The sequence below is a fragment of the Globicephala melas genome, chromosome 16 (genome assembly GCF_963455315.2).
Source record: "Globicephala melas chromosome 16, mGloMel1.2, whole genome shotgun sequence".
Classification (NCBI taxonomy): domain Eukaryota; kingdom Metazoa; phylum Chordata; class Mammalia; order Artiodactyla; family Delphinidae; genus Globicephala; species Globicephala melas.
The window spans coordinates 62,868,456-62,885,678 of NC_083329.1; the positions used below are offsets into that span (position 1 = coordinate 62,868,456).

The 17,223-nt window shown below is 38.4% G+C and overlaps 1 protein-coding gene across 2 annotated transcripts in view; it reads right to left on the reverse strand.

Annotated features, from left to right (window-relative positions):
• Positions 1-1,907: 1,907 nt before the first annotated feature.
• DDX50 (DExD-box helicase 50) overlaps positions 1,908-17,223 on the reverse strand; it is a 32,512-nt gene continuing 17,196 nt past the window's right edge. Inside the window, exons 9-15 of one of the 2 annotated variants that reach the window (XM_030862422.2) lie at positions 10,630-10,791; positions 9,287-9,406; positions 8,461-8,534; positions 8,078-8,237; positions 6,300-6,434; positions 5,162-5,206; positions 1,908-2,398 (exon numbers count right to left, since the gene is read on the reverse strand). In XM_030862422.2, the coding sequence (XP_030718282.2) occupies positions 2,111-2,398; positions 5,162-5,206; positions 6,300-6,434; positions 8,078-8,237; positions 8,461-8,534; positions 9,287-9,406; positions 10,630-10,791 (984 nt within the window). In that variant the 3' untranslated portion in view covers positions 1,908-2,110. The remainder of the gene's footprint in view (positions 2,399-5,161; positions 5,207-6,299; positions 6,435-8,077; positions 8,238-8,460; positions 8,535-9,286; positions 9,407-10,629; positions 10,792-17,223) is intronic. The other variant, XM_070043860.1, reaches the window with a different exon arrangement.

Sequence of the window (17,223 nt, forward strand, 5' to 3'; positions counted from 1 at the left end):
TCCAAGGGCCATTTCAGACTTGTCTTCTGGTTCCTTTGAAAGCCTTGTACTTCTGGGCTTTATGCCCTCTTCTTGTCATCCCTTCTCAGTGGGATCCCCTTTCCTCTGCTATGCAGTTAAGTATGTTGGTGTGCCTCGGGGTTCTTTTCAGCCCTCTTACCTCACTATACTTTCCCTGGATCATCTCATCTACTAACTTAACTACAATTACCATTTTTTGTTTATTATTCCCAAATCTTTAGAACAGATCTCTCTCCTGCTTCAGACCTATAAATCCAACCGCCTACTGTTTATCTCCTCTGCTATATCTCATGGACTACTCAATATTAAAATACATCTAATCCTGAACTAATCATATTCCCTCTCTCTCCCCATAACTCTTCTTGCTTTGTTCTAGTACCTATCTCAGTGACAAAGCCTAGGTTTTATTCTTCTGCCTCTCTTATCTTCCAATTCAAAGCACTAAGTCCTAACAATTCCATTTCCTAAAAACCTCTGAAATCTATCCATGTTCCTCAAAGTCCATTGCCACTATCTAGCACAGTGGTTAAGAGCACTGGTTCAGAAGCTAGACTTGGTTCAAATCCTCACTCCACTATATATTATCCAGCTGTGTGATTCTACACAAGCAACAACTTCTCAAGTGCCTCAGTTCTCATTACTCAAAATATGTTACCTATCATTAGTGCAGACCGCCATCACCTCTACCTTGGATTACCCCGACAGCATCTTAAGAGGGCTACCAGTCTCCAGTCTGGCCCTTCTGCAATCCAACCTCCTCAGTAATCTTTCTAAAACACAAATCTCATCATTACTCCTTACTGTAAACTCTTTAATGATTCCCCATTGCCTTCAAGAAAACATTTCAACCCCTTAAAAATGCACATAGGACCTTTAAAGTCTGGTCCCTAATTCCTTCTCTTATTCCTGTCCTCCATCACATGCACGCCATACTGAACTATTTGGAGATCCTCAGACTTACAGTGCTATTCTTTGCCTCTGGGCCTCTGCATATACAGGCATCCCTTGGAAATATTACAGGTTCAGTTCCAGACCACCACAATAAAGCAAATACTGCAATAAAGTGAGTCACACAAATTTTCTGGTTTCCCAGTGCATATAAAAGTTATGTTTACACAATACCAGAGTCTATTAAGTGTATAATAGCATTATCTCTGAAAGAACAATGTACATACCTTAATTAAAAAATAATGCTGTCAGAAAAATGGGACCAATAGACTTGTTCAACACAGGACTGCCACAAATCTTCCATTTGTAAAATATACAGTATCTGCGAAATGCAATAAAACAAGGTGTGCCTGTACTGTTCTGACTGCAAACCCTCTCTCCCTTCTAAACTGGCTAGATCAACTTATACTTCTGCTTTACATCTCCTCTTGGGTATCACTTCTTCTAAAAGCCTGACTCCTAAGGCTGGTGAGGTGCACCCCAACTAGATCCTTAGCATTCCATACCTACTTTCATCCTAAATATTAGGTGTTAATCTCAACCATAATTGCTTCTTTAGACTGTAAGTTCCTTGAAGATAGTGACCATGCCTTATTCACTACTATGTCCCTAGGGACTAGGATAGTGATGGGCACATAGAAGACATTCAACCCATACCTGTTGAATAAATTATTGAGTATGCACTGCTTGCATACCTTTTAATTAACTTTATCTAAAATCTAAAATGTTACATCTAACCAATCATGTCACCAATCTATACAGCCCTTTAATGTAGAAGGGATTTCTTATTTTCTACCATATATCCTATGGAAGAAGTGATCTGAATACAGACACACCACATTTTGTAAAATGCAAGTAACCTTAAGATTGACTTAACTGCCACATTTTAGAAGAAATTTTAAAAGATTACATTGAGAAAATTCTTAATGCACAGTGAAGAGAGACAATAAAAGGAGGTTTTTTTATTCAAAGGTATAACTGGATAAGTAGATTTGTTTACAACCATTCTTGTGAAATACTTTTTAAAAAAATACAACCAACTTCTTTGCCAAAAGCAGACACAGACCTCAACTATGATGACCTAATTTTTGGTGGATAATGTACATGATTAGGCAGAAATAGGCAAGCTCACACTGGTAGATTAACTATCCCAGTCAAAACTCCGTTTGCGGCCCCCGCTTCTTGACCGATTTCTGTTCCCACTTCGTCTTCTACCATCTTGTCGACTTCCTGATCGACTCCCCTGTCGACTCTGTCTACCTGACCGGCCACCAGATCGACCACCTGACCGGCCCGACCGGCCTGACCGGCCACTTGACCAGCCACTCCTCTGTCTGGAATTAGAAGATGTGCTTCCATCATAATATTCTTCAATTTCAGGCAACTTGGCTGGCACTGAGAGTACCCAGTCTGAATCATGCCACTCTGCCTGTTGGGATAATTTACAGGATTAATATAAATGCAAAATAGAAACCATAAGCAAACACGTGAATATAGGAGACTCTTTTCATATCCATTAGCTAAAGGCCATCTAGCCATTAAGTTCAAAGTATCTAGAACAAAACAGAAGACCAGAAAACAAAAACATATTCAAAGCTCATTCACTAAAGTTTCTAAGTTTTATGAACAAACAAAACAGAAACAGACTCAGATACAGAGAACAAACACTGTGGCTGCCAGAGGAGAGGGAGATGGGGGTAAGAGTGAAACACATAAGAGAGATCAAGAAGTACAAACTTCTAGTTACAAAATAAATTAATCACAAGGATGAAATGTACAGCATGGGGAACAGAGTCAATTACATTGTAATATCTTTGAACAGTGACAGTAACTAGACTTATCACAGCGATCGTTTTGTAATATATAGAAATATTGAATCACTATATTGTATATCTGGTACTAACACAGTTTTGTAGGTCAATTATACTTCAATTTTTTAAAAAATGCAGACAATGGGAGGAAATTCTTCAAAATGCTAACAGTGGTTATCTCTGGGGGGTGAGGATTATGAGTGCTTGTTGTTTGTTACTTTATTCTTCCATGTGTTTCTAGTTGTGTGCGATAAACATGTACTGCTTGTAAAATTAGAAAGAAAATAAATGTCATTAAAAATGAAAAAAATCGATCCTGTTAAAATTTAAATCTCAAATTTAACATAACAATACAAAGCTTTGTTCCCCTCCCCAGTGCCCCCCCCCCACCAAAAAAAAAGTTTCTAGAAGTTAAGTTTTAGTCTCAGGAGAAATTTTCAGGCTGATTTTGGGACTCTAAATTCCTACTCAGTTTATACATTCTAAAAGAGAGCATCAGTTTCTCAGCACAAAACGAATAAGTCACTAATAAGTAGTACATTGCTTTCAGCAGATACATTGACAGAAGCAAGGAGTGTGAGCTGAGATTAAAAATCTGTCAACACCAGCCAGGGACTAAAAAATGTAGCCATTGGAAACAATTTGGTATCGGGGTAAACAACTCAAGATATAAAAATCATTGCAGGGGCTTCCCTGGTGGCGCAGTGGTTGGGAGTCTGCCTGCCAATGCAGGGGACGTGGGTTCATGCCCCGGTCCGGGAGGATCCCACATGCCGCGGAGCAGCTGGGCCCGTGGGCCACGGCTACTGAGCCTGCGCGTCTGGAGCCTGTGCTCCGCAGAGGGAGAGGCCGCCACGGTGAGAGGCCCGTGCAAAAAAAAAAAAAAAAAAAATCATTGTAGCTCATAAGAGCATCGGTATGTCATATCCTGCTACATTAACTGTTTTTCATTGTGATCATGAGTTGCCAAGGCAAGTTAATATTAAAATACCTTCAGGTAATAGTGAGCAGAGACAAACAGCCACATACACCACTGGTGGCAATATATGACCAAAGCCCTAAAAATACACACAACTTTTGGCCAAGCAGACATCTTAAGAAGTTCATCTTAAAGAGACAAACATGGCAATGCATAAAGAGTTAGCTATGCCAACATTTAAGGCTGACCTGTTTATAACAGAATATTAGTATTAGAAATAATCTAAATGTCAGAAAATAGGACATTAAGTTGGCCACCCAGGTGGCCAAATGCCAGGAAGCCAATAAAAACAAGTAACTATACAGTTGACAAAGAAATGTGTTTACAATATATTCTGAATTTGTAAAAAGACTTTAAAAACCAAATACTCCCATTCTTGTTTCAAAGTATGTATATAAATATGCACAGGGATGTAACAGACAAATTCCACAGTGTAGGAATCTAGTGGACAATCTCTTTCTTCAACAGATAAAATACAAGGAAAATTTTTTTAAAGAAAGAGAGAAAGGAAGGAGAACCTATAAAGTAAACGAGACAAACATAAAATTACAATGTATGAACCTTATGGACCTCCTTATATTTAAAAAGATGTAGGAGACAGAGGGAAAATTTAAACAGAAAATTGGATAATATTGAGGAATTATTATTTGGGGGGGTTTAGTTATGGTATTACGATTGTGTTTTTGGAAAGTGTTTTTAATATTTTAGGTATATAGAAATATTTATGGTTGAAATGACAGACTTCCTAGAATTTGTTTCAAAAGAATACAGGAGAGAGTGGGGAAGTGGCTGGAAGTAGACATGAAACACAATTGGCCATGAGTTGATAACTGTGGAAGGTGGGTGATGGGTACATGAGGATTCAGTATGCAATTCTATTTTTTCACGTTTGAAATTATTCATAATTTTTAAATGTTTTAAGTTATGATACAGACTGGATATTTATTATTTATTATTATTTTATTAAGGAATTGTTAAATGATCTAGGCATTTAGCCTCAATCAATGTCATAATGATATATGACTATGTTATTTTTAATCCCTATCTTTTAGAGAAACATACTTAACTATTTAACAGACAAAAGTTTTTAAATACCAGGCTTCCCTGGTGGCGCACTGGTTAAGAATCCGCCTGCCAATGCAAGGGACACGGTTCGAGCCCTTGTCCAGGAAGATCCCACATGCTGTGGAGCAACTAAGCCCGCGAGCCACAACTACTGAAGCCCACGCACCCTCGAGCCCGTGCTCTGCAACAAGAGAAGCCACTGCAATGAGAAGCCCACGCACTGCAGCAAAGTGCAGCCCCTGCTCAATGCAACTGGAGAAAGCCCATGTGCAGCAACGAAGACCCAATGCAGCCAAAAATAAAATAAATAATTTATTTAAAAATAAAATTTAAATACCTGTAACCTTTCTGACTCAGTTGTGGGAACATCAAAGCAAACACCCTAAAAGCAAAATGAAAAAATTTTTATTTAGATGCATATGAGTTGATTTTTTAAAATATCTGCTTGTAATCTTGTATTAGCTAAAAAAAGATTAAGCTTGTCCCATGATTGCCTATACGACTAAACCAGCTAATATATAATAATGCATGACACAGAATGGCTGCTAATTGTACTTCCTAAATCTAAGAGTAAACCAGTATCTAATAAGAACTGACTACTACTGAGAATCTACAGTATTCTCTAGAAAAGTTTTTGTAGACACTATAATGTTCCATGTCCCTTGTAAAATGACCCATCTAATAAACTCCTTTAAAAATGTAGTGCCAGAAACTTTCTCTCGTAAAGTGCTGAAATGTTTATCAGATACCAAGAATGAAGTAATCTAAGATGCTTCCTCTTTGGTTTTGGTTGCTGATAAGTTGCAAGTTAGTTTAATATTCAAATATAGCTTTGCCCTAAGGACCTTGGTATATTTTCCTTCCCCTCCACGATTTTTCTGAATGTGCATATTTGTCTCATACTTGCCACTGATCTTTTTTCAAGGTAAGTAGTATTAAATTTGAGAAAGATAACTATTTCCAATAAATGGGCTAATAAATTATAGACTAGAATGAACCTATGTTGTCAAGTGAGATGAATAAATGTAACATCTTTTCTCAAAACCATTAGAAGAAATCAGTCACTTATATTACAGATGGTCTTAACTTTGCTATTTCATAATTCTATGAAAATACTTAATTCACTTTATTATCCTCATTATCAATCAATAGCAGGCCACTTAAAAACCAATATTGTGTTCTCTAAAAAATAGAGCTGTTTAGCTGTTGCAATTATAAGTTACTTAACCTTAGAAAATAAACACACACAACCACATGTAATATGTATACAAAGGAAGAAACTCAGAAAACTCGGATATTAGTCAAATTAAGCAGAATGACTTTACAGCTTTCTAGAGGAATGAGTTACTTAAATAACTCCCCAAATTTACAAGTGGAAACATACTAACACATGGAGAACATCCCACTAGGCTTCAAAAAAAAAAAAGAATCTGCTAGTCTTTATAATCGTACGGCAGTTGTCTAGAAAAGCCTACCATATTTCCTTTTAGGAGGCACATTCTGGTAATTTGGGACACAGCATTACTACTCAGCTTTCTGTTAAGTTCTTTCCAAGCACAGCTAACATCCTGTATTTCTTCTGGGCTTTCCAGAGTCATGGTCACAAACCCCTTAAGGAATAAAAGTCACATTATGTTTGGGAAAAAAGCAGCAGCAGCAGGACAATGACATTCTAACTTGACAGCCCTTTTTGACTTAACCATGTACTTCTTATGAGCCAATAGTATAACATGACTGCTGAGAAAACAACTTCTTTGAAACTATATTAATAGAAGACTAATGTTTATAGATAATTGAAAGTACCGTTCTTCTATACATTGCTGTAAAGACTACATTTAATTCTAACCATCGTTTTTTAAGAGGAAATTAAACAACCTAGAGCATCTCAGAAAAGATAAGGTAGTGGAGAATTAAGGAAATGCTGAAGGAATCAAAGTTAGCTTTGAGTGGAAAAACAAGAGGACATAAACCTCTTTAAACTTCTGAAGGACTATTACATAAGCAAAATTTACTTGTTCTGTAGAACTTCACTGGACAACAAAAGGATCAACATGAAGAAGATATAGGGAGGCAGTCATCTAACAAATATTTGAGTGCCCCCTATGTATATGCCAGAGATGCTCTATGTGCTAGAGATTCAGCAGTAAATAGTCCTTTGTCTCATGGAGGTTACATTCTAGTGTGTGTGTGGCAGGGGGTTGGCATGGCGGCACTGGATAATGGTAGGAGAGGAGACAGTGAACAAATAAGGAAATATATATAATGTCAGATAGTAACAAGAATCATGAAAAAAAATAAAGCAGGGGAAGAAAATGAAAATAGAGAGTAAAGGGAGGGGTAAGCTATTTTAGAGTGTGATGAGGAAAAGACTGCTCTGACACAGTGGTATCTGAGTAGAAACCTGAATGAAGTGAAGGAGAGAGCCAAGGTTATTAAAAGGAAAGAACGTTCAAAACAGCACAAATAAGTGTAAAGGCCTTTTGTAGGATTAAGTTTATGTTTGAGTATCAGCAAGTAGGTTAGGGTAGTGAAAACAAGCAAGGGGAGAGTGATAGGAGGTGAGGCCAAAGAGGTAGCAAGGGAAGACCCTACAGGACATTCATGGTAAAGACCGGATTTTGGTTTAACCCATAAAAGAAATAACAAACCACTAACACCCTGTTGCTAAGATATTTAATCAGAGGATAGATGACCCATCTGCGAAAGAGGGATACTTTTATTAGATAAAAGTTGGGATACCTCTTATATACTTCTTAGCTTTAAAAGTCTATCTTCATATTTGCTTAAGAAGTATGGTTTAAATGTTTTCTTGAGAAGTATCTGGTGGGTTATTAGGGATAGGGTATTTGCTCAGTGCTAAAGTATCATCCCACAGATTACTTACTAATTATAGAGAGTAAAATATACCTTTATAATGGGAATATATAGCTCTGGGTATGGTTTGTTTTGACATCTGATACTGAACTGGCAGGGGGACAGATCAGATGGAGTTTTTTACACACACACACAGACACCCTCCACATATATAAGCAATCCTTACTTTGCAGTGGTGTTGTGTTAGCTGCAGAGTCTACTTCTTGATTTGCATGGCTCCATGGCAAACAAAATGAGGACTAGGTTCTGGTATGCAAGTTTTGGTTAACAAAGTACTGTGCAAAGTGAAGATGTCCTATATTTCCCTCCAGATAGAGACATATCTATGGTTCAGTTTTAATCCTTCTCAACCACATGCAATTTTCTCACAGACTTCTACCTTATCAGAGGTGATCAAAGAACGTGGTTCAAAACTTGATGCGCCAGAGATGTGGGCTAATGCTGCAGCCAATGCATCCACTGCCCCTTTCTCTTCTATCAGTCTCTGAGCTGATGGTCGGAAAAAATCAACAGCAGCATAAGAAACGCAAGCCAGAGACCTATGGTTTAAAAATAGTAAATTTTCTTGGTCAAGACAAAGGGGAAAAATTAAAGATAAGAGAATGAATGGGAAAAGAGAGAAACGTTTTCGTATTTTAATATAATTAAATGTCTGCTGGTAAAACTGGTGATTAAATTTTCTGATATGTGAACTAGGAGAGCTTAAAGATGTATAGCCTAATACAAAAGAAAAAAATCATTCAGCAAGGTCAGAAAGCATACCTGATGGCATCCATGCTTTTAGATTTAACTAAATCCATTGTAGAAGGAACACCTACACGTTTAAAAGTAATTCCCTGAAAATGAAAGAATTACATTAAAGAAAAATGGAAGTCTTTACAATTAATTCCTAAATTAATCTAGTTTGTTGAATTTCCATTTCTTGGACTTAAAGATTTCCAAGCTCTAGCAGATCAAAAGATTTTCTAATAAATCATCAATTACAAATTCTAGAAAGAGAAAAAAAATGTTTTTGAATTGTCTCTTAGTTACAATCATGGAATTTCAGTTGCAAAATAAAGCTGATTTAAAGAAAAGGATGCTCTTTATATCAATCAACTTTTTTCTTATTATCCTCATTTTACACAGTATATGAAATAGTGTATGAAAACACCCATCATAAAAATAGGAAAAATGTGAAATACCACAAAAACTCCAGACCACAAAAAATGTGTAATTTCTTATAGAAACTGGTTAGTGTACCATTACTCGACATAATCTTAACTATTACACCAACACAATGTCACATTCATCCATTTACAATACTGGACTAAGAGGTACTGAAATCACAATGCACTTCTGATTTTAGTATCAAGGGAGAAGTTCAAGGGAAAAATGAGAAAGTCAGCTCTTCTGTCTTCACAATAAAAGCTGTATTAAAACAAGATCTTGCAGCTAATATAAATTTAGCTCTCCACATGCTTCACATCCAAATGCAGCTTAAACTGAGAAAAGTTATAACGATCTAATTGTGAGAACAAATACAAAAAGATCTCTTTTCTACAGCACCATTCAGATAATAAGCCTGAAATAATTTAACTCTACTTACTGCTTTTTGTTCCACATATCTTAATTGACCTCTTTCTCTTGGTTGATAAAAACATATGCAAATCCCTGTCCGGCCAGCTCTACCTGTGCGCCCAGAGCGATGAATATAGGATTCAACATCCTAAAAATAAAAGAGGTAACTCTTCTTAAAAATCTGGCAAATTAAACAGTCATTCCAGCATCCAAATAATAAGAAAAATAACAAAACTACTACTATCAATAATAACATTTTTATTTCAATACTGTTGCTCTTTTCAATATCCCAAAGGGGGATGTTGAAACATCCCATCTGCAATAAAGGGTATAGGATTTAAAAACTTTTTATCCACTCCATCCCAGGGTTCTTTACATGGCAACTTTTTATAATTCTCTTGCATGATTCCATGCCTCAAATCCAAATAAAGAGGTTAATAATTTGCAAAGGCACCAGATTCTGATCAATTTAACATCACACTAACAAAAAATGGCTAAGAGCAAGAAAAGATAACATATTTTTCATATATAAGCAATGTCTTAAAAATAAAACAGCAATTTATATAGCTGTTCTTATTTTCTCCAAATCAAATCTCATTTCCTTGAAAATTAAAAACACAATGAGGTATCACCGTATTCCTGTTAGAACTGTCATCACCAAGAAGACAAAAGACAACAAATGCTGCTGTGGAAGTGGAGAAAAGATAACTTTGTGCACTGTTGGTGGGACTGTAAATTGGTACAGTCACTATGGAAAACAGTATGGAGGATCCTCAAAAAATTAAAAATAGAACTACCACAGGATCCAGCAATTCCACTTCTGCGTATATATCCAAAGGAAACAAAAACACTTAATTCAAAAAGATATCTGCACCCCCATGTTCACAGCAGCATTATTTACAATAGTCAAGACATGAAAACAACTTAAGTGTCCATCAACAGATGAATGAATAAAAAAGTTGAATACTTTTGAAATAGAAACAGAGATCAGACTTGTGGCTACCAGAAGCAGAGGATGGGGGGAGGGAAATGAAGGAAGGTGGTCAAAAGATACAAACTTCCAGTTGAACAATAAGTACTATGGGTGTAATGTACAACATGATGACTATAGTTAACACTGCTATATGATATAGTATAGGAAAGTTGTGAAGAGAGTAAAGCACAAGAGTTCTCCTCACAAAGAGAGAACACTTTTTTTTTCTTTCCTTCTTTTATACCTACATGAGAAGATGGATGTTAGCTGAAGCTATTGTGGCAATCAATTCACAACATATGTAAATCAAACCATCATGTTGTACGGCTTAAACTTATACAGTGATGTATGTCTATTATTTTTCAATAAAACTGGGGGGGGAAAATCTTATTTCCTACCTGTGGAGGTGAACTCTGAATCACCAGGTCAACCTCAGGAATGTCCAAACCACGGGCAGCCACATTGGTTGCCACCAAAACTTTAAAACTACCCTCTCTGAAGCCTTTCAGTGTAATTTCTCTTTGTGACTGTGCGATATCGCCATGTAAACACTGGGCATTCTATTTGAAAAAAAAAAAAAAAAGGAAAAATAAGTGTATAGCACATATTTGCAATTCATAGCACCAGACACCATACAGTCTGTGCTCTTTTCTGTTGCTGTTGTTTTTAAATCTTACCTTCTGATAATTATAAAAATACATGCTTATTGTTTTTAAAAACTCAAACGTTACAGAAAAACATTTAACATAAAATGCAAAAGCTTCCCTTAATATCAGCCTCCTACTAATTAACTGCTAACAGTTTGGTGAATATTCCTCCGCATATTTTTTTTTTTTTTTTTGCGGTACGCGGGCCTCTCACTGTTGTGGCCTCTCCCGTTGCGGAGCACAGGCTCCGGACGCGCAGGCTCAGAGGCCATGGCTCACGGGCCTAGCCGCTCCGCGGCATGTGGGATCTTCCCGGACCGGGGCACGAACCCGTGTCCCCTGCATCGGCAGGCGGACACTCAACCACTGCGCCAGGGAAGCCCCGCATATTATTTTTTAAATACATACGGACACACAGACCCCTCACAAATCCTAGCATACAATTTTATGTATTCACCTATAAAAATGGGGTTTTACTATATATGTACTGTTTTACAACCTGCTTTATAAATCTTTTATATCTTAGCCATTCTTCTTCATCTATAGATATACATCTACTTAATTTTTTTAAATTATACATGATTTCTTCATATGGCTGCAGTATCTTTTTTTTGGCCATGCCACACAGCTTGCAGGATCTTAGTTCCCTGACCAGGGATTGAACCTGGGCCCTGGCAGTGAAAGTGCCAAGTCCTAACCATTGGACTGCCAGGGAATTCCCAGTATCATTTATTTTAGCAGTACCCTACTGATTTGGGTAGGATCCAAACTTTCATCTTCAGAAACAATGCTACAACGAATAACCTTGTACTTACAACTGCAGACCCCTTAGTATATTTCAGTAGGTTACATACCTAGAAGTTGAATTTCTGGGTCAAAAATTATGAACATTTAACATTTTAATAGTTATTGCTATTAAATTAAAACTATATTATAAAAAGAAGTTGTAAATAAACAAACAAAATCCAGACTCACAGACATAAAGAACAGACTTGTGGTGGCCAAGGGGAAGGGGAGGTGGGGGAGGGATGGATTGGGAGGTTGGGGTTAGTAGATGCAAACTATCTCATATAGAATGGATGGACAAAAAGGTCCTACTGTATAGCACAGGGAACTATATTCAATGTCCCGGGATAAACCAAAATGGAAAATATAAAAAAGAACATGTATAACTGAGTCACTTTGCTGTACAGCAGAAATTAACACAATATTGTAAATCAACTATTCTTCAATTTAAAAAGAATAAATTATGCCCATTTACTCTTCAACATTCTATGAGTGTTTATTTCATCTTACCCCATATATATATATATATATATATATATATATATACACCGCCCACCTGTAAACTATGAATCATTATAATCCTTGTAAACCTAATAGGCAAAAATGATTTCCCAATGTTGTTCTAATTTACATTTCTGTAATTTTCAGTGAAGCTGAACCAATTTATACTGGGTTGATCTTCCATGTATGCTGCAAATAATTTCCTAGTATTACAAATAAATTTCCTAGTATTCTTAGCCACTATTAAAAGTTAAAAGTTTGTAACAATTATATAACTCCAACAGTATCTAAACTGCAGCATCTAAGCATAATGCATTCATGAGTGAATTCACTGAGCACTTGCTATGCTCCAGGTACTATGCCAGGTTCTGGAACAATCATAAAGAAACGACCCTGGGACAGACAAGTTGACAAGTATTTTCAATACAGTATGATATGTGCTATAAGAAGGTGTAGGGTGCTATAGAAATACCTAAGAGGGGAACCTAACTCAATCTAGTTTGAAGGGAAGGCAGCACTGAAGCTGAGACCTGACAGATAATAAGGAACTAGTAGCCAGGTTAAAAAAAAAAAAAAGGAGGAGGTTAGGGAGTTCCAGAAAGAAGAAATATCACACATAATTAATGTTTCTGGCGAACTACAAATATTTGAGTATTGCTGAAGCACAGAGTTAAAAGGAAAAGTGGTGAGAGATGAGACTGAAAAGGAATATGAATTTTATCCTGAGGACAATATGGAACAACTGAATAATTGTAAGCAGAAAATTTTCATGAACATATTTGTATTCTATAAGGAATATTCTGGCTACAATGTATAGAATTTATTAGACAAGGGCAAGGCAAAAGCTAGGGAGACTCAAGATAGCAGACTGTTGTAGAAATTCAGGAGAGATATCAGTGGCCTCATCAAGGCAGTGGCAATGACCATTTATTCATTTAACAAATATGTGGTAATCTACACATCAGGTACTAGGGATAAAATGGCAAACAAAAATTAAAACTTTCTCTGTCCTCATCGTCTTGATACTCTGGTCGAGGAAATGGGCATTAATCAAGTAATTAGGCACACAAATAAATTTAGCCAACAAGTGTAACTCAAGATGCATGGGTCTAAGAGGCAAAGGGCGTTTAGAAGAGGACAACCTGACCTAGTTTGGGGCAAGGAAGAATTTACAGAAAAGTACTCTGGACTGATATCTGAAGGATGGGAGCTGCTAGGCAAGACAGACTACAAGTTCAAGAGCCCTGTGGTGACAGGAAAAATAGCAGGTATGGTGAGAGTGCAGAAATAAGGGGAAAGTGTGATAAGATGAGGCTGGAAAGATAAGTAGGGGCTAAGCAGTAAATGAATTCAAGAACTATTAGCAGGGACTTCCCTGGTGGCGCAGAGGTTAAGAATCCACCTGGCAATGCAGGGGACACAGGTTCGATCCCTGGTCCAGGAAGATCCCACATGCTGCAGAGCAACTAAGTCCGTGCACAACTACTGAAGCCCACGTGCCCTAGAGCCCATGCGCCACAACTACTGAGCCCACGTGCCGCAACTACTGAAGCCTGCGCGCCTAGAGCCCATGCTCCACAACAAGAGAAGCCACCGCAATGAGAAGCCCGCACACCACCACAAAGAGTAGCCCCTGCTCGCCGCAACTAGAGAAAGCCTGTGCACAGCAACAAAGACCCAACACAGCCAAAAAAAAGAAAAAAGAAAAAAATAAATACTAGTATATGAAATTGAGAGGACTTGGTGAAGGGAGTAGAAATGAGGTATAAGGGAAAGAACCATATATATGACTCCCAGATTTTGAGCTTCTGCAACAGAAGTAGGGAAGAAATGGACCACTTTAAACCATAGGAAATAGAATCTTAAAATACTTTGTAGTTACCTGGATGGCAAAAGGAAGGAAGAGAAGTCAAGGGTGATATGTAGATTTCTGGCTTGAACTATGGGTATCATTCAACAACAGGGAATGCTGGAGACAGTGGGTATAAGCATATAAAAGAATAAACTCAATTTTAGGTAGACAATGGGTTGGGGTGTCTGTGGCCAGTATGATAAACTCAAGTCTAGATTCTGGAGACAGAGCTAACCTGGAAAAAGATTTGGACATCATCAGCATATACACAATGACTGGAACCACAGGAGTGATTAGATAGATATATTTATCTATACACATCTCTGTACTTCTATATTTCTACACTTATTGACTGCTTATTATAAAAGCACTATACTAAATACTTTAAATGATAATTTAAGTCTTAAAAGTATGAAAAAATTTTTAATACCACTTTTTAAAAAAGATTTATTATTAATTAATTTATGGCTATGTCAGGTCTTAGTTACAGCAGGCGGGATCTTTCGTTGCGGCACACGGGCTTCTCTCTAGTTGTGGCATGCAGGTTTTTCTCTTCTCTAGCCGTGGCACGTGGGTTCCAGAGCGCGTGGGCTCTGTAGTTTGCGGTGTGCGGGCTCTCTAGTTGAGGCAATGTGAGCTCAGTAATTGAGGCACGCGGGCTTAGCTGCCCCACAGCATGTGTGATCTTAGTTCCCTGACCAGGGATGGAACCTGTGTCCCCTGCACTGGAAGGCGAATTCTTTACCACTGGACTACCAGGGAAGTCCCTAATACCACTTTTTAAAAAGGAAACAGGGGCACTGAAATAGGAAGTTATTTGCCCAAGGTTATACAGCTCGTAAGTAACACAACTAGGATTTAAATCCAGATCTGGGAACTCCCCTGGTGGTCCAGTGGCTAAGACTCCATACTCCCAATGCAGGGGGCTCCGGTTTGATCCCTGGTCGGGGAACTAGATCCCGCATGCTGCAACTAAGAGTTCACATGCTACAACTAAAAAAGATCCTGCGTGCCACAAGTAAGACCCGGTGCAGCCAAATAAATAGATAAATATTAAAAAAAAAAAAAAAAAAGTTAAAAGAAAAAAAAATCTTGATCCGTCAGACTCCAAACTGCAACTAATCACTATGCTCAGAAAGAATATGTTAAGTGAGAAGAAACAATTACAGAGGTTAGAACTGTGAGGAATGCCAATATTTAAAGTACAAGTAAGGGACTTCCTTGGTGCTGAAGTGGGTAAGAATCCACCTGCCAATGCGAGGGACACAGGTTCGAGCCCTGGTCCAGGAAGATCCCACATGCTGTGGAGCAGCTAAGCCCCTGCACCACAACTACTCAGCCTGTGCTCTAGAGCCCACGAGCCACAACTACTGAAGCCCGTGTGCCACAACTACTAAAGCCCATGCGCCTAGATCCTGTGCTCCACAACGAGAGAAGCCACTGCAATGAGAAGCCCGCGCACCACAACGAAGAGTAGCCCCCGCTCTCAGCAACTAGAGAAAACCCGCGTGCAGCAGCGAAGGACCAATGTAGCTAAAAATTAAATAAATGAATAAATAAATTTATAAAAACAAACAAACAAAAAAGAAAAAAACAACAGCTCTACAAGACAGCTGCTGCTGAGTGTTCTAAAGCAAAGAAAGGAAAGGTAAATTAACTACTCTTAAACATTCTTTCACTATTTAGACTCTCTGTTTTTACTGGATACAAAGCTAAAGTTACACAATTAGTTAAAATGATACTGGAGAAGATTGTGGCTGCACTGTCTTTGAATCTCCAGTTCTCACATAAAAACAAACAGGGCAGGACTTCCCTGGTGGCGCAGTTGTTAAGCATCTGCCTGCCAAGGCAGGGGACACGGTTGGAGCTCTGGTCTGGGAAGATCCCACATGCCGCAGAGCAAGTAAGCCTGTGAGCCACAACTACTGAGCCTGCACTCTAGAGCCCACAAGCCACAACTACTGAGTCCACATGACACAACTATGGAAGCCCGTGCGCCTAGAGCCTGTGGTCTGCAACGAGAAGCCACTGCAATGAGAAGCCTGCACACCTCAATGAAGAGTAGCCCCCACTCGCCGCAACTAGAGAAAGTCCACGCGCAGCAGCAACAAAGACCCAACCCAGCCAAAACTAAAAATAAATAAATAAAACAGGGCAACTAGGATGACAAAATAAAAAATCCACAAAGATCTATGACAAAACTTAGTGACAAGGTATTTTCATGGTTTCCAAAATATGAGCAGGTAGGGACAAAACCTGTATGTATTAGGGGTGAAGGGGAGGGGGGGACTTGCTAGTCCTAAGAACAGATACTCCCTGGAAAGTATAATGGGCCAATTTGAGAAAGTCAGCTGAAACTGGGAGAATTTCTGCACATTCAAGGGTAACTGTGAGACAGAGGTAAGGTGTGAAAGAGGCTGGAACATCCTGGGCCCACATGAACCTTCAAAACTAACAAACCAATGATCCCTTGCCAGGACAAAGTGCCCCCACATTGAGGAGGAATTATTGGACCCAGAATCCAAACTGAGGATGCCAGGGATCCCAGAAACAAAGGAAAGAGATGACCCAGATAAAAGTGAGGGGAAAATCAACCAGAGCTCAGAAAGTGGGAGACCTTTATTTCTTCTAACAGCTTTATTGAGATATAATTTGTAGACTGTACCTTAAACACTATCAAAAATAAGAGAGGCAGGGCTTCCCTGGTGGCGCAGTGGTTGGGGGTCCGCCTGCCAACGCAGGGGACACGGGTTCAAGCCCTGGTCCGGGAAGATTCCACATGCCGCGGAGCAACTAAGCCCGTGCGCCACAACTACTGAGCCTGCGCTCTAGAGTCCGCGAGCCACAACAACTGAAGCCCGCGTACCTAGAGACCGTGCTCCGCAACAAGAGAAGACACTGCAATCTGCACACCGCAACGAAGAGTACCCCTTGCTCGCCACAACTAGAGAAAGCCCGCACTCAGCAACGAAGACTCAATGCAGCCAAAAATAAATAAATAAATTTATTTAAAAAAAAAAAAAGAAGTAGAAACAAAAGACAAAGACTTTTCATAAATGAAGAATATATTGGAAGAAATACAAGACTGATTAAACACAACAGATGATGCCTTAATTTTGAAAATTTTGAAAACTGAAATAAAGAAAAAGATAAAAAAGATCTGAGATAAAGAGACAAAGGATAGAGGAAAAAAGAGCCAACATACA